The sequence below is a fragment of the Dipodomys ordii genome, unplaced genomic scaffold (genome assembly GCF_000151885.1).
Source record: "Dipodomys ordii isolate 6190 unplaced genomic scaffold, Dord_2.0 Scaffold7, whole genome shotgun sequence".
In the NCBI taxonomy this organism is placed as follows: Eukaryota; Metazoa; Chordata; class Mammalia; order Rodentia; family Heteromyidae; genus Dipodomys; species Dipodomys ordii.
Genome location: NW_012267223.1, coordinates 5,628,744 through 5,651,802, shown reverse-complemented (window position 1 = coordinate 5,651,802; position 23,059 = coordinate 5,628,744). Strand labels below are relative to the sequence as shown.

Genomic DNA, 23,059 nt, shown 5'->3' with positions numbered 1-23,059 from the left:
CTACACCTTAATAATAACCATAAAATTACGTATTTTTTTTAAAAAGCAGGGAGCTTCTCAAACTTGTGTGCCTTGAATCTTGATCTCCCCAAATAGCCTTACAAGTAGCTAGGATTGTAAGTGTGAACCACTACATCCAGTCTATTTGTGGGGCTTGAAGTCAGGGCCTGGGTGCTGTCCCTGAACTCTTTTTGCTCAAGGCTAGTGCTTTACTGCTTTGAGCTACAGGGCCACGTCTGGTTTTCCAGTGGCTAATTGGAGATGAGAGTCTCATAGATTTTTCTGCCCGGGCTGGCTGTGAACCATGATCCTAGATCTCAGCCTTCTAAGTAGTGAGGATTATAGGCGTGAGCCACTAGTATCTGGCTTAAAAGACTAATTTTCAAAAGCATTAAAATAACTATAGACAAATGCAAAGGTTGCTTATACGTGTTAAGTGCATATATAATCATGTACTGATGATAGCATTTATGCCTTTTAGCACAACCAGGTACTGTGGCTCACGCCTGCATTCCTAGCAGCTCGCGAAGTTGAGATCTGAGGATTAAGGTTCAAATGTAGTGTGGGCAGGAAAGTGGGTGAGCCTCTTAATCCCTATCACCAAAAAGCTAGAAGTGGAGATGTGACTTAAGTGGTAGCGTACCAGCCTTGGGTAAGAAGGCATAGTGCCCAGTCCCTAAGTTCCAGCAGTAGCAGTGACACACACAATACATATACATACACATAGTAAATACACAAATAGTTTGCAGTCATTCAGACTTAGAAATACCTCTGCATAGAAGGTTGCATTTTATAATAACTAAAAAAAAGAAATATTGGTATTTCTTATTTCCTCTGATTGGCTGGTTGGGGTTCATGAAAGCTTGATTTCTGGCCAGTTAACATATTTTATTTCCTACTTGTTTGCAATATGGATTCGTCTCTCACTGGAAGTGATGATGTCTATTTCCATAACAGGTACTGGTGGGGATACAGATAGAGGTTCCCCTGAGTTTGCTCTCTCTACCTCGTCTTCCAAGTGAAGCAGATGTTGACTTCATGCCAAAAATCATTTCAGCTTTCCTTCAGTCCACTGAGATCTGGAGACGTCAACTCAGTTTCCAGCAAGTCCTTAAGTTAGGGACGAGCCTCAGGTCTGGTCTCAGGAGTTGCTGCATGAAGCCGTGCTGACGGTGCACCTGGAGAGGTGTGGTATAAGTTTGAAGAAGCAGAGAGAAGCGTGTAAGAGCTGCAACCCATCCATCTGCTCTCCGGGCTCCTGGGTGGCTTGGTAATTTCTGTAGCTGAGCTGTGAGCTCTTTTGAACATCTAACAGAATAGTTATTCATAAAGGCACTTAGGCTGATGGCTTACTCAAAATGTCTTGCTGTTTGTGATGGACTTCATGTATATTTCAATGCATTTCTAAATGGGGGACACAGAACATTGTGCCTTTGATTAATTCATTGGGATTTTTTTTTTTTAAGTCCTCAAGGATTCTCAGGCTGGTCAACTCCAAAAAAGAAGTCAGAAAAGGAGAAAAAAAAAAGGTAAATTGGAATTGGAGCCGTGGAACTGGCCCCATAAAAATCGTTGAATGTTGTACTGAATTCACCATCGGAAACACAATAGACCCGGGTGAGGATTTATGAAAGCTCATTTAAAAAAGCAGATTTAAAACTGCACACAAGAGGCACCGTGGTATGAATTTAATAAAGTTCACAGGCTGCGCTGGACTATTATTTTATGACTCTGGCTTTTTAGGTACTTTGCTGAACATTATAAGTGCTTTTTTTTCCCCTGTCTGTGCCTTTACTGGGGCTTGAGTTCAGGCCTCACACTCTGACTCTTTTTTTCCCCTCCCTCAAGGTTGCTGCTCAACCCCTGGAGATAGAACTCCACTTCCAGCATTTTGCTGGTGAGTCGGAGATAAAAGTCTCTCCAACTTTTCTGCCCGGGCTAGCATTGCACTGTGGTCCTCAGATCTCAGCCTTCTGAGTAGCTAGGAGTATAGGCGTGAGACACTAGCATCCGACCGCTCTTGAAAGAGACTTGGGTGGCTGACGACTCTTTCTTCTTGCCTTGTAAGCAAACTAGGAAATTTGACTTGCCAATGTTGAGTTGTCAACTTGGGTCCAGGGTATCTAGATAGTGGCCAAACCAGCTTCTCTTATAGGCTCTTTAGCAATGATGATCTCTGTACATGACTAGACCCCTCCTCTAGTCTGTACAAGACACTGACTGCATCGCTGGTATTCAGGATTGAAGTTCAAGTCTTCTCTGCCCAGGTGTCCTCAAGGAAACACTGGAGACCTTGAACTGTCAAGCCTCACTCCAGGATCTAGCAAATGCTTCAAGGTTTCCACAAAGTTTAACTCCCTGTTAAGCTTAGAAGTCCAGAGATTCTGATGGCATTTGGGGAGGGAGGGAGGGTTTTTTTAGTAGGGAACACTGAACTTCAGGTGTTGGGACTCCAGGAACAGGGGGGCACTTGGGAACATGACTTTCACTGCCCCTCCCCCAGGCAAGGGCATGCTGTCTAGTTTTATGGTGCTGGTCCTCAAACCCCAAGGCCTTGAACACACTAGGCAGATGCTCTCACATTGAGCTATATCCCTGGCCCTCATTTGTCCCCGCCTCCCATGACAGCCATTGGTTGGTGGTGGCCAGTGCAATGGTTCCTATTGGTGGATGGACTTCCTCAGCAGCTGCCAGGAGCAGGTAAAGGGATCTAGGCCAAGCAGGCCCCAAGACAGTGGCAGGGAGGACAGGACCAATCAGTGGCCCCTGATTATCCTTCACGTGTCCAGTCCATCTTCAGCACCCCTCTCCTCCTGCGCCTTGGCAGCTGCTATACTCCCCTGGCTGGATTGGGACGCACTTGGGTGGCCGGGAGCCTGGTGGCTCTCATATTGGGTAGCAGGTGGGGTGTGTGATGCCTAAGGCTTTCTTTCATTACAGACTTTGAGCCGTTTTCTCTTTTTAGAACCAGCCAAAGATACACAGGCTTCAGCTGCAAGGATTCATTTTCTGGTCCCCCAAACAATCCAGCAGCCAAATCGGATTTTCTAGAAAGTGTATCTTTCTTAGGAATGGAGCTTTGAGGGTGCCTTTTTATAAAGTAAGTCCTAACAGCCATCTTTTGCCTTTAAGGTCTGCTTGATTTCTTCTTGAGCCTGCTTTTGTTCCCTTTTCGTTGAAAAATACTCTGAGTCACCTAGGAAATGTTTTTTTTTTTTCCCCTGAACTTAAAATTTATCTCCAGATAGAGGGAGGCTTTGAGGCAGGCTGTGTGAACTTGCGAGAGAGGTTCTGCTGTCCCCTTTCTTCAGACCGAGGGATTGGGGTGTGAACGGAGGCCATCATGAGGATTTGATGGATGATTGAGGGGAGGTTGCAAAGGTCTGAATTTTGGAAGCAGAATTAGGCTAGCAAGAACCATGTTGCTTTGCTTGGGCCTTAAGCAGATTTGTTCTACAAGTTCATCATAAACACCAAACTCCGTAGCTAAAAAGCAAAGCACCTGACAGCCACAACCAGGTGCGTGCTGTCTGTTTGGATCTTGTGTCAAAATAGCTCACGATCTAAGAATAAAAATCCCCCAGCATCATGTTAAGAATGTAGCATTAAATCCGGATGCTTGTGGCTCACGCCTGTCACCCTAGCTACTCAGGAGGCTGAGACCTGAGGGTCACAGTTCAAAATCCGTCTGGGCAGGAAAGTCCATGAGACTCTTATCTCCAGTGAACCATCAGAAAGCCGAAGTGGAGCTGTGGCTCAATGGTAGAGTGCCAGCTTTGAGGGAAAAAGCTCAGGAACTGTGCCCAGGCCCTGAGTTCAAGCCCCAGGACTGACACCCAGAAAAAGAAAAAAATGAGCAGTCCAGTGCTGTTAGCGAAACCTCAGATTTCTTGGAACGTCATCAGTTTTTTTCCCTAATGTCGTATTGTACACAGTTACTCATCGTTTCTTCTTCGTCATTTCCACATAGTTGACAGTGTCTTCATTTTCCTCATTTTTCACAACATAGACAGTTTTTGAAGTGCATCAGGCAGGCATTTTATAGAATATTCTTTGAGTTCATCTGATATTTTTTGGTCATTTGAGTTTGAATTTGGGGAGAGTAGAGGTGGGGGAGGTGAAAGGCTCTTATCACATCCCGTCAAGGGGGCATGACCGTATCCTGAGCTCTGGCAATACTAACTTTCTTGTTTGTTTGATTGTTTTTGAGATGGGGTGGTCTTGCTAGGTCTCCCTGGCTGGCCTTGACTTACCTAGCCCTCTGCCTCTTTCTCCTGAGTGCTGGGATTATAGGTGTGTGTCACCACTTCTGGTTGGGTGAAGCTAAGCTTGGTCTCTTAAGATGTCTGTCAGAGTTACCTACTATGAAATCACTAATTTCCCTTTCTTTATTCATTTGGAGAGAGGCTTAGAGCCTGTGCAAGAATCCTGTTTATTTGTAAAGTTTGCCCACTGCTATTTGACGCTCATCAGCGGGTCTTGGCTACAACGTTCTCCTGGCGAGTTTCTGTTGCTTCCTTCTGTGTTTATGATGTGAGTTGAGTTTCCGCCTGTCTCCATTTATTTATTTAATCATTTATTTATATCAATATGGACATATTTATATTTATATCACGGATATCTATGTTCTTCTGTGCCTGGGGGATGGTAGCCGGATGGTAGGCCAGTGTGGGTCACCTCCCACAGGGGAGACCATGGCGCAAACAGGGATGCTGTGTCCTCCGACGGAGGCCCGAAGAAGAGGCTGGGAGGGTCCATCTTGGTCTGGTGGGGAACAGGAAGGAAGGCATTCTCTTGAATGAGCTTTTGGCTTCTTAGGCACTGTGGCCACAGTGGGAAATGAATCTTTTCTGGGCTTTAATTGAATAGCATTGGCCAAAATTCCTGGTCCCTAAAGTAGTGCTTCTCCACCTCAGTGCTGTTGACATTTAGACTGCATAATCGTGTGTGTGTGTGTGTGTGTGTGTGTGTGTGTGTGTGCGTGTGTGTGTGTGTGCTGGGGCTTGAACTCAGGACCTGGGTACTTTCTCTGCGCTTTAGTGCTCAAGTCTCCCATTGGGCCACAGCTCCACTTCTGGTTGTTTGCTGATAAATTGGAGATAAGAGTCACCTGGACTTTCCTGCCCTGGCTGGCTTTGAACCATAATCCTCAGCTGCTGAGTGGCTAGGATGACAAGCATGAGCCTGGAGGATGTGTAATACCATCCCTGGCTTCTCTCCCTCCAGATGCAAGAAATACTCTCTCCCATGACCCCCTCAGTACCCCCCCAAGCGTCCCTAGGGGAGCACAAGCCCCAGGATGAGAGCCACAGCCCCCGCCTTGCAGCGCTGGCTGAGGGCAGACAGTCTTGCTTTCTCGGCTAGGTAATGCTCTGGTGCCACAAGCCAGCACACCAAGAGGCAGATGTTCCGATCCGTGGTGGCAGTGGTGGGTTCTGAGATGGCTGCTGCGTTCTTAGCCTTGCTCGTGGTGGAGGGCTGTTTGGCTTTTCTCGGTGGTTTCTGAGTGGTTCCGACAGTCACGGTCACAGGTTTGTTACCAGAAAGACCAATGGGCCCAAATCCACGCCTCCTGGACCAGGGTGCGCAGTGGCCGCTGGTCAAGTTGCTTTCTGAGATGTTTGGATTCTCCAAGGATTTTTGGGACCTCATCTTTTCCCCCTTTGATAAGTTTGTTGTTGTTGTTAAAAGAAGACACTTGTCATTTCAAACCCAGCCAGCGCGACCCCAGCTTGAGGCAACAGGCCCAGCTCGAGGCCAGCAGGGCCTTGCTCCGCTCAGCCGCTGTCGCCACCTGTTGGTTACTGGCAGAACTGACACCTTTGCCCGTGCTGGAGCTCTGTGCTATGCACAGATGTGAAAGTTGGCAGGCAGAGAGAACCTGCGTTCCGCCAGGAAGCCGAGGATGGGGAGGAGAGGAGAGGAGGGCTGCAGCTCTGCTTTGTAAGTTAGGATGAGGAATCAGAGGGTAAGCCGGGTACCAGTAGCTCAGGTCTGTCACCCTTTGGAGACCTGAGATGTGAGGATTGCAGTTCAAAGCCAGCCCCGGTTTCCACTGCTCTTTGAGTTTTTCCCCGTGCTTCTGATAGAAGCCTTCCACCCCTCATGGTGTCCCTCGTGGCTAACGATCATGTGTTTCCCAGCCCCCGCTGCTGGCTGCTCATGGGTCAGGGCTGTGGACTTCCCCTGGGCTGTTGCTGGGGAGAGCTGGCCCATCGCCACCAGGACTGCCCAGGATGGAGGGAAGCTGCCATTTTTGGGTTTTTGTTGTTGTTGTTTTGGTCAGTCATGGGGCTTGAACTCTTGGCCTGGGCACTGTCCCTCAGCTCTTCAGCTCAGGGCCAGCACTCTCCCACTTGAACCAAAGCGCCACTTCTGGTTTTCTGGTGATTTATTGGAGATAAAGAGTCTCAGGGTCTTTCCTGCCCAGGCCTGGCTTTGAACCGTGATCCTCAGATCTCAGTCTCTGGAGTAACTTGGATGATAGGCACGAGCCAGCAGCGCCCGGCTGAAGCTGCCATATTTCACTCTGCTCCTCAGACTCGATTTACCTGTAGCCCACACGCAGCAGGTTGAAGGCAGTGGCTTTTTTCTAAACAGAACATTGGGGAGTAAATGCTTGGTTTGGAATGGAGGTGAAAATGAAAGGCTGGGAGGCGCCAGGCACTACAGGAAGGCTTCACTGCCCTTGGACTTAGCTTTGGGGGTGGGGCCTTTCCCAGGCAGGGAGAGGACTTTCTTTCTGAAAGAGACCCTTCTAGTTCCTGTCTTACCACCAGCCCTCACCAAGAGCCAGGCGGGTTTTCTGGAGCTATGGGTTCGTGTTGGGTGGCGCCCAAATGAGCAGGGACATAGGGTCTCTGTTCAGACTTTTTTTGGGGGGTGGGGAGTCTCAGAGCCTTGGCTTTCTTCCCCTTCCTTTCTCTGCGGTTCTTACCAACAAGCCCCCCTTTGATGGGCCCCCGATGAGGGGCAAAAGGGGGGTGCCTTGTCTATTTCTTCTTGTTTGACAAGCTCCGTCCAGGGTCTCTTGTACTTCCAAACAGAAAAGCAAACTTGGAAACACATGGCCGATTGGTTCACTTTGGGAGAAATCTCCTAAAAAATCACTGGAAAAAGACATTTATAGCCCTTTCTCCTGTTTTTGGTTGATTTTATTTTTCTGCACACACTGGGAGGGAGGTCTGCGTGGATCGGTCTGGAGAGCCCCGCTGCTAATTACACACGGAAGCCATGCATTAGTTTCTGCCGGTGCAAAGACTTTGCCACTCCCTGTGAGTCTTTGAATTCTGAGTTTCTGGCTGCCTTCAGTCATGTTGTTGTAGTTTGTAATCCCTTCCTCCTCCAGATGCTCTTCTCCAGCTCTTCTGTTACCCAGGAGCCCCAGCGGTGGGTACCTTGCTGGGGGATGGAGTGGACCCCGTTAGCTGGGTGTCAAGTCACACCCACAAGGAAACAGCTTTTTTTTTCTTTTTTGTTGGTCGTAGGGCTTGAACTCTGCATGGGCGCTGTCCTTGCGCTCTTCAGCTCAAGGAGAGTGCTCTGCTACTTGATCCTGTAGCAGCACTGCCTGTTTTCTATTGGTTTATTGGAGATAAGAGTCTCACAGACTTTCCTGCCCAGGCTGGCTTTGAACTGTGATCCTCAGATCTCAACATCCTGTGTAGCTAGGATTACAGGAGTGAGCCACCGATGCCCTGCTAGGAAAGAGCTTTTCTAAGCATCTCGGATTTCAGAGCATCTTCTGCATCTGGCCTGCCTTGCTCCCCAGCTCAACCCCTATATCCCCCCTAAATCTTACCCTCCTTTATTATATATATGTATATATATATTCATTCATACACATATATAAACAAAACTAAATAAATACATACATATAAACTAAATATATTTAGATATTTAGATATATAAATTTATTTTATGTATTGTTTTTATATATATTTATATTTTATATAAGCGTATAAATATATATATTTATTTATAAATAAATAAATATTTAGTTTGTGCTGGTACTAGGCTTAGGCCTGTCCCTTAGCCTTTTCACTCAAAGCTGGCACTCTACCACTTGAACCACACCTTTCCTTCCAGTTTTTTGGTGGTAAATTGGAGATAAAGAGTCATGGACTTCCCAGCCTTGGCTGGGGCTTTGAATCCTGATCCTCAGATCTCAGCCTCCTGAGATGTTAGGATTAAAGACATGAGCCATCAACACCCAGATCTAAATTTACTTTTTTCCTCTTCTCTCTCCCCTTCAGAAACTCATCACAAGTTTTGTCTTGGACCTTGTGTGTGTCTATGCATTCAGGTCCTGGGACTGAAACACAGGGCTTGAGTAATGCCCCTGAGCTTTTGTGCTCAAATAGTGTTCTACCACTTTTCTGGTAGTTAATTGGAGATAAGAGGCTCATGGACTTTCCTGCCCAAGTTGGCTTGGAACCATGATCCTCATATCTCAGTTTCCTGAGTAGCTAGGATTACAGGTGTAAGTCATTGGCATTTCCTCTCCCCATCTTTTAATGTCTCAAGGACGACTAAGGATATAGCTAGAAAATACTGCTTGATAGAGCCATGTTGGCAGTCCGTAAGTTTCTGAGTGGCTGAGATTACAGGCAGGGGCACCGACACCCAGCTTGCTCCTCCTTTATCGAGTCCCCCTTCCTCTGGAAATGAGCGGCTGTCCAACCTGGAAGAGTTTGTTCAGCCACAGTGCTTGGTAAACATAACACACTTAACACGTTTCCTGGTGCTCACACCTCTAATCCTCAGCTCACACACCTTGGGCTCACTGCTGGTGAGCTTTTCCCATTGAGACAGTAGACAGAGAAGGGAAGAAATGGATGATTCACCAGTGGCTGAGCTGGATGGGGACATTTTCCTGGTTGGCTCTTTCACCACAAGAAAGTGCTTTGTCAAAAGGAAGTGTCAAGGCTGTCATGGAAATAACTCATTAGCGTGACTAATTAATTGAGCCATCCAAAGGGGGTCGGGGAGAGAGTTTGCCATGAAAATGTCTAACTCTTTAGTTGGGAGGCGTGAGCTTTCACTCTTGATACTCATGATTGGGTTTGGGGGAACCTCACTGAGAAGAACACCATAATGTAATTCTAGTACTTAGGAACAAGCAAGTCAAATAGGAAAAGAGAGCCATTCGCTGGGCACTGGTGGCTCACGCCTGTAATCTCAGGAGGTCTGAGATCTGAGGATCGAAGTTCAAAGCCAACCTGGGCAGGAAAGTCCCTGGGACCTCTCCCCCCCCTCCCTTTTTTTTGGTCACTTTTCAGCTCAAGGCTAACGCTCTACCACTTGAGCCACAGCGTCACTTCTGACTTTTTCTGTTTATGTGGTACTGAGGAATTGAACCCAGGGCTTCATGCATGCTAGGCAAGCACTCTACCACTAAGCCACCTTCCCAGCCCCAATTAACTACCAATTAACTAGCTTTGATCACAAAAGCTCAGAGACAATGCTCAGGCTCTGAGTTCAAGCCCCAGAACCTGCAACACACACACACACACACGCACATACACACACACACACATGCACGCACGCACCCCAAGTTAAAAATTGTGATGATCTTCTGAAGGGAAAAAGTGGGGTGGGGGGAGTAAATTTGGAGCTGGGCATTGATGGCTCACACCGTTAATGCTAACATCTCAGGAGGCTGGGATGTGAGGATCACTGGTTCCAAGCCCCAGGCAGGGCAGCAAAGTCCATGCCAGTCTTATCTCCAATTATCCACCCAAAAGCTGGAAGTGGGGGCGTGACTCAAATAGTAGTAGAGTGCCAGCCTTGAATGAAATAAAATCTAAGTGCTCAGGCACTGAGTTCAAGCCCCAGTGTTGGCACCAAAAATAAAAATTAAAAAGGAAACCAGGAAACCTCCATTAATAGTCCTCACTCTCTCCTGCCTCCTGATCCCCCCTCCCCAATCCTGTGGGCTCGGGGAGGGCTGGCAGGCCCGAGATGTTTGTCAATGGCATGTGAAGGCGCGCACGGAGTGAAGGCATTTTCTTCCTAATGTTCATTTCTATTTCCGTGGTTCGCTTCAGTACCTCTCTTTAATTAATACTGCTTAGGCCCGCTGATGAATAATTCAGACTCGTCCAAGCAACAGATGTCAAGGGATTCAAAACGACTTGCCCTGAATTATTTATTCTCCCCCCCCCCAAAGTAACAGGTTTGCGGAGCAAGGAGCAGGCAACGCAGATGTAAGAGGAGGGGTTGTCGGCAGGCAGAAAAGCCTGCTTCTGAGGCCCCCTCCCCCGTCTCCGAGCGCTGCGCAGCCAGGACCGCCCTGTCCACTGACGTTCCCTGCCACCTCTTAGCGTCCCAGACGTCCATCCTCTTGTGGAGAGGCTGGAATCTCTGGGTTTCCAGCTTGTCTGGGGATAACACAACAGTCACTGGGAATCCATCCTGGACTATAACAAACCAGTCTCGCTTTGCAGGTGTTTTTCAGACATGACTTAGGGGAGATTTCCACGAAGAGGGGACAGCTTTGTTTTCAAGAGTATGTGAAGAATAGTGAAGAGGCATAGTAGCCTATACCTGTAATCCCAGCACTCCAGAGACTTAAGACAGGAAGCTTGACAGTTCAGGGCTAGGCTAGGCTTACAGTTTGAGATTCTATCTTTGGAGAACAACCCATACCCATAAAAAAAGGAAGGAAAAAAAAGTTCAAAAGGAAAGAAATCCTCCACACACATGCGCACACGTACACACATACAAAGAAATAAGAGTTTTAGAAAGAAAAGCCAATTTGTCAGATAGTTAAAAGTTTATACACAAGAATGATTACTGTATAGTTTTTTGGGGGGGTAGTTTCAGGGCTTGAACTCAGGGTCTAGGCACTGTCACGGAGTTTTTGTGCTCAAGGCTAGTACTTTCCTACTTACTCCACACCCAGCTTTTTGGTAGCTAATTGGCAATAAGATTCTCATGGACTTTCCTGCCCAGATTGACTTTGAACCATGATCTTCAGATCTCAGCCTCCTGAGTAGCTAGGATTACAGGCATGAGCCATCAGTGCTTGGCTAGAATTGTTGCATTTTGTTGGTGGTGGTGCTTGTGGGGTTTTAACTCCAGGCCTGGGCGCTGTCCCTGAGCTCTTCTGCTCAAGGCTAGCACTCTACCATTTTGAGCCACAGCACCACTTCTGGTTTTCTGGTGGTTCATTGGCAATAAGAGTCTCACAGACTTTCTTGTTCAGGCTGGCTTTGATCCACGATCCTCAGATCATAGTCTCTTGAGTAGGTAGGATTACAGGCATAAGCTACTAGCAACCAGCTTAAAATGATGGGATTTTTTTTTTTTTGGTCAATCTTGGGGCTTGAACTTGGGGCCTGGGCGCTGTCCCTCAGCTCTTCAGCTCAAGGCTAGTGCTTCACCACTTGAGCCACAGTGCCACTAAAATGATTGGATTTTAAGAAGCAACCCTCCCCCGAAAAAAAATTCCAACCATGAAAGCTTAGTTGAATAAATTCTGGTAAATTCAAGGAATGGAATAATATATAGCCATCCAAATGACATAAATGTGTTTGTTATTTGGAAAAATATCAACATATTAAATAGAAGATGATAGTAACTGAACGAGGCTAACAACCAGTTTCATTTCTGTAGAATAATAGGAAAATGTGGGTTTTTTTGGTTTTGTTTTGTAGGCATGGACAAGATATTAATAGTTGCTAGTTAGGGTGTGGGAGATACAGAGTGGTTTTTTGTTGTTGTTCTTGTTGGTTGTGGGGCCTCAACTCTGGGCCTGGGCGCTGTCCCCCAGCTCTTAAGTTCAAGGCTAGCACTCTACCACTTGAACCACGGCGCCACTTCCAGCTTTTTCTGCTTATGTGGTGCTGAGGAATCGAACCCAAGGCCTCCTGCATGCAAGGCAAGCACTCTACCACTGAGCCACCTTCCCAGCCCTACAGAGTGACTTTTTACTTTGGATAAGATACTGCGTATTTTCTCAGCAGCTCCGCTATAAATATGCATGTTCATTTTACATCTGACCTTGTTCTGAAAAGCAGTCGTCTGGGTTATAGGAAAAGCAGGTTTCTGGGAACCCCTAAGTCAAAAATAATTGCCAGTGAGGTCCAGATTTGAAAATTACTATTTTGCAAATAGTGCTTCGTCTAGAAATCAAGCTCTGTGCATGGAAATTGCTTCACAACTGCTTTTGCAGATGAGGAACTCAGATATGGAAAGGTCAGGTCTCTTGCCTGGGCCGGAGTTCATCTGTGGCAAGATAGCTCTTCCGTTGCGGGGGGGGGGGGGGGGGGGGGGGGGCTTGCCGCAGAGGTGAGCGCTTCGCTAGCTGAGTGTCATCTGGGGTGGGCGGGGCCGTTTCTCGCTTCAGATGAATAATGAGTGCATTTGGAGTAGAAATTACACCTGCAGCCAGTTCTTTGGGTCCGGTCGTGGGGCCTGAACTCTGGGCCTGGGCGCTGTCACTCAGCTCTTCAGCTCAAGGCTAGCGCTCTACCACTTGAGCCACAGCGCCACTTCCAGCTTTTTTCTTTTTGCTTATGTGGTGCTAAGGAATCGAACCCAGGGCCTCAGGCATGCAAGGCAAGTGCTCTACCACTGAGCCACCTTCCCAGCCCACCTGCAGCTAGTTCTGTTAGGAAGTTTCATAGCCAGGTGGTCTCCAGATGAGAAATGGTTTTTGGCTGCCCCTCAGAAGGGCTGAGTTAAAATCTCACCGTGACAATAAAAATAAAGAGGCCGAGTGTGACAGCACATGCCTATGGTCCTAGCGCTAGGAAGGCAGAGGCAGGAGGATCATAAATTTGCGGCTAGTCTGGGCTACTTAGGGAGATTCAGATTCTAAAATGAACAAAACCCAAAAACTTGCCAAATGCTGGTAAAACTCTTTGGGGTGTTTTTTCTTTTTCTTTTGGATGGTGCCAGGGACCGAACTCAGGGCCTGGTGCTTGCTGAGCCACATGCCCGATCCTTTTACTTCAGTTTGGTTTTCAGATCGTGTCTTACAACTTTGTGGAGGGTGACCTTCAACCACAATCCTCCTAGCTCTGCCTCCCAGGTAGTTGGGATAACAGACATGTGCCACAATACCTGACTATGCAATATGGGGTGTGCGTGTGCGTGTGCGTGTGTACGCACACGCATGTGTGCACATGTATGCACTAGTGCCAGTCCTGGGGCTTGAACTCAGGGCCTGAGTGCTGTCCCTGAGCACTAGCACTCTATCACTTGAGCCACAACTCTACTTCTTTTTGGTGGCTAATTGGAGATATGAATCTCATGGACTTTCCTGCCTGGGCTGGCAGGAACCTCAATCCTCAGATCTCTGCCTCCTGGTAGCTAGCTAGGATCATCAGTGTGAGCCACCGGCACAATACTGTCTTCTTATTTTAGCTTATTTTTTGTCATTGGGGCTTGAACTTGAGGACTGTATGCTGTCCTTGAGCTTTTTTGCTCAAGGCCACTTTGAGCCACAGCTCCATTTCCGGTTTTCTGGTGGTTTATTGGGGATAAGAGTCTCATGGACTTTCCTGCCCGAGTTGGCTTTAATCCATGGTCCCTCAGATCTCAGCCTTCTGAGTAGTTAGGATTACAGGTGTGAGCCACCAGCACCCAACTAATACTGTCTTTTGTTGTTGTTGTTGTTCGGTCATGGCGCCTGAACTCTGGGCCTGGGCGCTGTCCCTCAGCTCTTCAGCTCAAGGCTAGCGCTCTACCACTTGAGCTTCAGTGCCACTTCTGGCTCTTTCTGCTTATATGTGGTGCTGAGGAATGGAACCCAGGGCCGCATGCCTGCAAGACAAGCACTCTACCACTGAGCCACCTTCCCAGCCCTAATACTGTCCTTTTAAATAAAAGTATTAACCTTATTTTGGTATTGAAGGACGGATGGACAGCTGCCTGTCCAGGGCGGTTCACCTGCAGACGGCTCTCACAAGTCTGTGCTGTCACGTGCCATCCTTTTCTTCTGCATTGTTGGTTTCCATTTTCCTCATTCCACTTTCTTGCCTATCCAGGGAGCCTTGCACCCAACCTGAAGACTAGTTGACCAGTCCCTCTAGCTTGCCCTGATTGGGTTTTTCTGTGAAGCTTGATGTCATTTAACTCCCTAACCCCCTTCCCCCTCACCCCCCACCGCCCTCCAGACTAAAAGCATGAGCCTCTGTTGAACTGTTTTGCTTTTCTAGATTGGGACCTTCCTGTCCTGACATGAAGTCATTGCTGCTCAGCTCAGCCACCAACATAAGCTGGCACAATCCCCCACGGGCTGCTGTCATTGTGAACATACATCTGACCTTGTTCAGGAAATGTGTATTTAAGGTACTACAGCCCTGATTTAGACTGTGCTGGCATTTGTGAAAACGTCAGTCTAATAGTGTAAGAAATAGAGTATATGGCGGGGGAGTGGATCTTGGGAATAATAGAAACTTTAGATACCACCATGAAATTTCAGGTGTGTGTGTGTGTGTGTGCGCGCGTGTGTGTGCGTGTGTACGCGTGTGTACATGCATGCTGGTAGTGGGGTTTGAACTCAGGGTCTCCCGTCTCACTTGGCTTTCTCACTCTAGGCTGATGCTCTACCACTTGAACCATACCTCCACTTCTGACTTTTTGCTGGTTCATTGGAGATAAGAATCTCATAGACTGTTTTGCCCAGGCTGGCTTTAAACCATGATCCTCAAGATCCTGAGTAGCTAGGATTACAGGTGTGAGCCACTGGTGTCTGGCTAGAGTGTGTTTTGACTCTTGGATGTTGTGTCAGAAAAGGTAGTCACATCGAAGACTTCCCATCTTATAAGGAGGGACTAGAAGAGGAACACAGAGACCAGACCACTTCCCTGTCAGGATTTGCACCTGGGCCCTTGAAGCCTTGCTCTCGTGGCTTCTAACCATGGAGCTATCCTGTCTTATTAAGTGTCTGTATCAAATGTTTATCCCTTTCTCATGAGCATAGTGGGAAGGGTCTGGAACATGCTAGAAAGATGGAGATGCTTCTATTTTCATCTGGATTTGTGGATCTTGTCATCATGTACACTGCCAGACTATGAGCTTGAACCACGTGCCCGGCCTCTGGGAGAAACTAAGCTGGTGGACCATTGTCGCAAAGAATAGTCTCTCAAGTGAATCTCAATCACCAGACGAGGAGGGACACAGCCCCAGAGAAGCATTGTTAAAGGAGATGTCAAGAGGGGAAATAATGAGGCAGGCGCTGGTGGCTCACGCCTGTCACCCTAGCTTCTCAGGAGGCTGAGATCTTTCCTGCCAGCCTGGGCAGGAAAGGCCATGAATGAAACTCTTATCTCCAATAAACCACAGAAAACTGGTAGTGGTGCTGTGGCTGGAGAGGTAGCACGCTAACCTTGAACAGGAAGAGACTTAGGAAGTTCAAGCCTCATAACCAACCCCCCCCCCCAAAAAAGGGGGTGTGTATGGAGGGAATGACTTCTTAGGTCATAAAAAAAAAGAAGAAAAGCAACCACACCACGTGAGCCACCAGCTGACAGATGTTTCTGGAAGACAGCTTAAATGCATTAGATTGGTCTGCATTGTGGATTAAGGGACTGTGTGACTTAATAACTTGTGTATTAAAGACTGGCCTGCAAATGTTAACTCTGTCCTAAAAATGTAGCCACACTAATTGAATTTAGAAGCAGTATGACAATTACTCTTTTTTTGGTTTCTGCTTCTGAGATGCATGAAATAAAAGATCAAAAGTCAGGAGCGATTGCACTGGAACTTTACCACGGGAGTTTGCTAAGCGTTCGTCTCTGCTGCTAGTGGTTTTTAAGTGTGTATTTTTTCCTGAAATACGCTAAGAAAATCCCTCCCTTTCCATAATGGATGGTCTTTCCACTGATGAAATGTGCCAGAAAATGCTCTTAGGCTAGACAGGGTTTGGAATATAGAACATTCTCGTAGTCTTGGGCTAAGATGCTGCAGATAGAGATTGATGATGGTGGTGGTTTTATGAGCTGAATTTTCTTTTGTGGGCAAGGGTTGGTGCATGACATGGCATAATGAGGGAAAACCCTCCTCCTCTCCCTCTCCTTCTCCCCTCCCCCTCCTCCCCGCCTCCTCCCCCCTCCTCCCACTCCTCTTCCTCCTCCTTCCTTTCTCTCTCTCCTCGCTCTCCTCTCTTGAACTCAGGGTGCTGTCCCTAAGCTTTTGTGCTGTAGGCTAGTGCTCTACCATTTGAGCCATAATTCTCCTCTGACTTTGTTGGTGGTTCATTGGAGAGAAGACTCTCACAGCCTCTCCTGCCCGGGCTGGCTTTGAACCATGACACCGGTGCTAAGCTCCATGGGCTGGCACATTGCAAACTCTAGAAAGGAGCGTTTCGGTTGCCCCTGCTGCCAAGCTTTGGACTTCCGCACTGAATCATTTAGGCCAAGTGTGGCACTGCTTTGGGGACTGGGGTCAGAGGATGGAGGAACATGACAAGGTTCCTTCCTTGCCTGGCCAGAGTTCAGACACATGGACTTGGGGATCATCCCGGATGCTGAGGCCGGGGGCGATCTCGCCAGGACTGCTGGGCAGAGAGAAGCTGAGATTGTTTTTCCCCCTTTTCTATCTGTGGCTGGGGTATCCGCGAAGGAGAAAGCTTATGAACGTGCAAGGTTTAGATTCCTGAACAGCTCCAAAGAACCAGGGCAGGGCAGGATTTTCTCCTTGCTGAAGGCTGAAGTTACTTATTTACTTATTTAGTACATTTAGAATACTAAGCAAAAAAAAAAAAAAGAAATTTCCCTCCCATCTTCCTTCCTTCCTTCCTTCCTTCCTTCCTTCCTTCCTTCCTTCCTTCCTTCCTTCCTTCCTTCCTTTCCTCTTTTCTTTCCTTCTCGTTCTCTCTCTCTTTCCTCTGTGGGTATGCCAGTACTAGGGCTTGAACTCAGGGCTTAGGTGCTGTCTTTTAGCTTTTTTTGCTCAAGGCTGGTGCTCTTATCACTTGAGCCTCACCTCCATTTCAGCTTTTTGCTGGTTACTTGGAGAGGAGAGTCTCCAGCTTTGCCCATCTGGTCTGGCTTTGAACTGTGATCCTCCTATCTCAGCTTCCTGAATAGTTACGATTACAGGAGTGAGCCATCAGAGCCTAGAAAAGTTGTAGTCTTTTTTTTTTTTTTTGGTCGGTCGTGGGGCTGGCATGCTTGGATGCAGAGGCCCGGCCTCCATTAGTCCTTCCTTCCTATCAGCTGGACTCCGCAGGCCTGTGGCTGCGCCTGCGGCTGCATCTGCGGTCCCAGGACATCATGTGTTTACTGAGTCTCTGCAGTGGCTCCCTTTATTCTTGCTTAATTTTTGAAACTGGTAAAATACACAGTCACTGTAGTACCCATGGAAGTTTCCAGTTCTCAGGCAGGAAGTGTATGCATGGGTTTCCTACCGCTCTGGAAATCCACAGAACGCTCATTCAATTGAAACTCTATACCCATCAAACACACACGCGTGCACACGCATGCATGTGCACACACACACACACCTCTGCCCCAGCTATACCCAACACACACACACACACACACACACACACACACGCACACACACACACACACCCTGCCCCAACCCTGGCCACCACCGTTCTTTCTGCCTCTGAATTTCACCACTTTATGTGCTTCAGCTAAAAGAGGCAGATGCATGCAATATTGGTTTGTTCACTCTGTTTAATTTCAGTGAACGCAGTGTGTTCAGTGTTATAGCTATGTTGGGACTTCCCTCTCTCCCTCCCTTCTTTCTCTCCCTCCCTTCTTCCTTCCTTCTTCATGATTAGGGTTTGAACTCAGGGCCTTGTGCTTGCTCAGCTTATTTGCTCACAGTTGGTGCTCTCCTACTTTAGCCACATCTCCAACCTAGCTTTTTGCTGGTTATTTTGAAGATGGAGTCTGACAGCCTTTTCTTCCCAGGCTGGCTTGGAACCACCATCTGCCCGGATTTCAGTCTCCTGAGTCGCTAGGATTACTGGTACCCACTGGCATCATCATTCGGTTTAAGTGGAGTGATGGGTATTACTTCCCGAGTGCGTACCTCCACCGTGGGTGGAGCCTGGGTGGCTTCCCCTTGCCGCTGCAGGCAGGGACCAGCGCTCCTCCTGCAGTCCTGGCTCACACTTCTCACACTTCTCTGGCGAGATGTGTCTAACTGCTGCTGCTGGCTTGGATGGAAGAGGTTCTTCAGAAGTGAGGACTTCATGAGTGAATGGGAGCCGATATCTTCTCGTGTCCAGTACGTTCCCCTGTGGCCCTTAGGCCCCTGTTGTCACTGGTTGATGGGGAAGGGTGGCTTTGGTCCACCTGAGTCAGGGTGGCCCAAGGTTATGTCATACAGATGATTCCTTCCCCTTCCTTTTCTCTATCTTCCTTTTTCTTTTGATGGTATAAGTCTTAAATTCAGGGCCTTATATTTTCTAGGGCAAAGGTTTGCCACGAGCCACACCCCTTTATTCCTTCCCTTTTTTGGGGGGCAGGAGGGGTCAGTTATGGGGCTTGAACTCAAGGCTAATGTGCTCTACCACTTTGAGCCACAGCGCTCCTTCTGGTTTTCTGGTGATTAATTGGAGATAAGAACCTCATGGACTTTTCTGCCCTGGGCTGGCTTTGAACCGCGATCCTCAGATGTCAGCCTCCTAAGTAGCAAGGTTTACAGGGTATGAGCCACCGGCTCCTGGCTTCTTTCCTTATTTTTGTTTATATTATTTATTCGTGTATTTATTTTGCCAGTTCTGGGGCTTGAACTCAGGGCCTGGGCACTTTCCCTGAGCTTCTTTTGCTCAAGGCTAGCACGCCACCACTTGAGCCACACAGCCTCACCTCCAGCTTTTTCTGTGTATGTGGTGCTGAGGAATTGAACCCAGGCCTTCCTGCATGCTAGGCAAGCACTCTACCACTAAGCCACCTTCCCACCCTTTCCTTATTTTTAAAGGGAAATGTCTTGACATTCATATTCATGCCTCAATTGCCATGGACTTTGATCCTCCTGTTTACAATTCTTGAGATGACCAGAGCTTGCCACCATGCCCAGATTTTTTGGGTTGGGATGAGATCTTGGGAGCTTCCTGCCCAGGCTGGCCTTGAACTGTGATCCTCTTGATGATCTCAGTCACCTGAGTTGCTAGGATTACAGGCCTAAGCCGCCGTGTTTTGTTGTAGAGCACACTTAGTGTCTGTGGAGTAAATTCTGGGAAAGGAGCGGTGCTTCACTGGGAGCTAGCTGGCTGTTTTCTCAGGGCTAACCCTTAATGGTTTGAGGCCCGGCCCAGGTGTGGGGAATATTGGACAGGTGGAGGTGAGCTTAATTTGCACCGCACCGAGAATGGGAGCGAGGAAGCCGCGGCCTGGTGTGGGCGGGGCACGTGGGCCCACAGAGGAGCGCAGCCCACACTTCAAAGCTTGGGAACACACTTTCATGTTGCTTGTTTTTATTTTTCCTTTTTTTTCCTCCCTTGAGCTGGGCACGGGATCCAGCGCTTCAATTGCCTTCCCCATGCTACATAAACACTCCTGGTCTGGGTTTTGCTTTCTGCTTTTTGCCCAAAATGAGATGCAAATGACAATGCATGATGTCATTTGGAACCAAGAAGGAGACTTGGGTCATGTCATTATCTAAGCTGCGAGGATGGATGACTTCACTAGTCACGACCTCTTCCTCTCTCTCTCCTTCTCTCTCCCTCTCTCCCTCTCTCTCTCATCTTGGCTTTAAAAGGAGAATATGGATCAACACATCATTTGAAAGAAGGAAATTAATGATAGTTGGGGGCTTGTCCGCTCTCACTTGCAGTGAGCTGGAGGGGGAAGGGGGGTTTAGAGACCCTCCCCTCCCCCCGCCCTCCCCCAGTGGTAGTTACTCCAGCCCTCACCATCATGAGCAGGTGGATTAGAGGCTCCCCCTCCCCAGGAGCTCTTGGAAGTTTCTAGAGCCCCACAAGCACCCTTCAGGGCTGTTCTGATCAGTCAATAGAAGGAACTGTAGTTAATAAGAAAGTAGAATTGTCCTGCTGGCCAGGGAGACTGTTCCCGAGGTTGGAGGCTGGAGGCCTTTTGAAGTGGGGAGCCTGCTTCCAGCAGGGCTCCGCCTTTGTCTCCTTGAAAAGTTGTGACCTTCTTTCCACCAGCTACCTCAGGCTTGAGCTGTTCTGATCAACATTTCTTCCTGGGATTCTTTGAGACTTACTCCTTCTGGGTGTGTGAGTGGCTCAGGGTTTTGGGAGAGAGAGAGGGAGAGAGAGAGAGAGAGAGAGAGAGAGAGAGAGAACACATGCTCTGTATTCCTCTCTCTCCCATGCTGACAGCAAATACACTTGGTATAGTAGGAGCTGTAGAGACCGCAGTCTTAACCCCGAGCAACTCAATTTTGATTTCCCCCATGGCTTGCCCAGGCCCAAGGGAGAGGGAGGAGACCGCAAGGCCAGCCTGGTCTCTGGAACAGGAGGCCCCAGGCAGCCCCCACGTAAGCCCTGTCCCGCGTGGCCGGGCTGAATGACGCACTGGCGGCCCTGTGAGCGCGGCCAGCCTCTGCAGCTGCTGCACTTGGCTCCCGGGCCCCGTGGTTCCCAGGCTCGCTGGGGACCCGGGACCGCACAGACCTGATAGAACCCAGATGTGCCAGCCAGCGTGAGTCACGCCGGGAGATTCATTAAGAAATCACTTTCTGGGTCAGCTGGGCACCGGCCTGTATTCCGTCCACACACCAGGAATCCCCAGGTTCACGGCCATTTGTCAGCCATGGCAGCTGGGTTCTCTGGGTCACCCTTGAGCCACAGCTCCACTTCTGGCTTTTTTGGGGGGTGGTTCATTGGAGATAAGAGTCTCTCGGACTTTTCTGCCTGGGCTGGCTTTGAACCACCATCCTCAGATCTTCCTGAGTAGCTAGATACTTTTTTTTTAAATCATAGATTATATAATATTTTTTGCTGTTGTTGTTGGTTGTGGGGTCTGAACTCTGGGCCTGGGCGCTGTTCCTCAGCTCTTCAGCTCAACGCAGGCACTCTACCACTTGAGCCACAGTGCCACTTCCAGCCTTTTCTGCTTCTGTGGTGCTAAGGAATTGAACCCAGGGCCTCCTGCATGCAAAGCAAAGCAAGCACTCTACCACTGAGCCACCTTCCCAGCGCATCGATTGTATAACATGATAGAAAAGACACACTGCATGGAAGATATGGTGGTGGTGTGGATTCGGGCATCTACTGCGGGGGAGGGTCTTGGGAGGGGGCCTCACAAAGATGGAGGGGAAATGAAGGGGGATGCTACAGACCTCAGTGTTTCAAAGAGCCCAGCGCAGGGCCACACTTAGTGTGGTGAAGCAACGACCTGCCCTGCTGGCTGGGAATTTGAAACACACACCGAACCCATTCCTGGGTAGATGACACAGCTGACCTGCGGAGCCTTCATCTCCAGTCTAGGAAATCCACCTGCTCCTCTCCGACGCTCACATGGCCCCATGCATTCATATGACCCCGCAGCATTGCCTAATCTCCTTTGATCCCAGTGGAAAGTTGGAGCCCATGGCTGTAGAGATGAACAGGATTAAAATCCAGAGCCCGAGGAAGAAAAGCAGCTTCTGGCTTGCCTTGAGGCCTCTGAGTTCCTGTGGGGGTGGCTTTGAACTTGATGCAGGCCCAAGAGTGGGGGTTGGGAGAAGAGAGGGGGGAGTGGTAGTCTCACCTTCCACACCTGAGCTCGAAAACTAACCATCACTGCAGAAGAAATGTCTTTATTTTCCTCATACAAAAGCAATGAACCTTCCTTGTCAAAGGAGGAAAAAAATAATATAGGCTCACCAGAAAATACCCACCTGCCGACCCCATGCCTGTGTTAACCATTGTTGAAAGTGTGTGCATATCCAATTGCACACACAATCCTGTCTTCCTGTGCAAATATTTTATTTCTGCAGTCAGCAAATATTCACTGAATGCCTGCTGTATAGCAGCGCCCCTCTCCCCCCGTGGAAATGACCTTTTAAAGGAGGAAGGCATATAAAATACTAAAATGAGATCTTATGGACTGTGTTTATTACTATTACTACCTTTTTTTTTTTTGCCAGTCCTGGGGCTTGAACTCTAGTTCTGGGCACTGTCCCTAAGCTGCTTTTGCTCAAGGCTCACCTTCTACCACTTGAGCCACAGCACCACTTCTGGGCTTTCCTGTGTATGTGGTACTGAGGAATCGAACCCAGGGCTTCATGCATGCGAGGTAAGCATGAGCCACCCTCCCAACCCTGACTGTGTTTATTAGTAACTAATTCCCCCCCCCATTAGACATATAACCTCTGCCAGTTGTGACAGATGTCCTGGTTTTTACTCAAGTCCTTGTGCTTGAGTAAAGGAGTACCTTCCCTTGGGGGGGTGGGGGATTAAGTCTGGCCTTAGACTTACAAGGCATTTAGAAGCTGGGCATAGTGAAGCACATGTGTAATGCCAGCCATTGGGAAAGCAGCGTCGGAAGAATCTCAAGTTTGAGCCCAGCCCAGGCTAAGTTATCTCTAGACACAAAGTACCAAGGTCAGGGTTGTTTATTTGTTGGGGGGGTGCTTTAGTGGTAGAGCACTTGCTTAGCAAATATGGGTTCAGTTCCCCCAGTCCCCACACAGAAAAGGGACTTAGAAATGTCCTTGAACGTGTGAACTACTTGGTCTGAATTGCAACCATCTACGATTTGCTTCTTTTCCTAATCCTTGTGCTTCAGTTTTGGACATTCTGAATTACATGTGAATTTCTGCTGTGGCTGGGAGGGGAATTCTGAGAGGTGGAAGTGGGAGGCAGGTCAAATTGTTTGGGCCAAAAAACCGCTTGAGGGGGGGGGCTTGTCAGGTGGGCTCTTCCATCTGAGGACTGCGTCTCGTTGAAGGGCTCCCAAAGCAGCTGGTCAGCTTTATATCGCAGGGACAGGTGGATTTGGCCACTCCGCACAAACCTCCAAGGATGTGTTGGGAAGGTGGGATAAGGGCGGAGCTGGCAATCCCTGAAACAGCCTGCCTATAGTTCTGGGGGGAGCCTGGGAGCCACATCCAAAGGGTGGAGCCACGCCCGGAGGTGGAGCCACACAGGGGAAGGAGCCACCCCCAGAGGTGGAGCCACATCCAGGGACTGGAGCCA

The 23,059-nt window shown here is 48.5% G+C and overlaps 1 protein-coding gene across 1 annotated transcript in view; it reads left to right on the top strand.

The window, feature by feature from the left end:
• The window catches only part of LOC106001530, a 153,262-nt gene that overhangs the window by 10,145 nt on the left and 120,058 nt on the right, over positions 1-23,059 (top strand). The window contains exon 3 of the mRNA XM_013036623.1: positions 2,629-2,700. Within this exon, the coding sequence (XP_012892077.1) occupies positions 2,629-2,700 (72 nt within the window). The remainder of the gene's footprint in view (positions 1-2,628; positions 2,701-23,059) is intronic.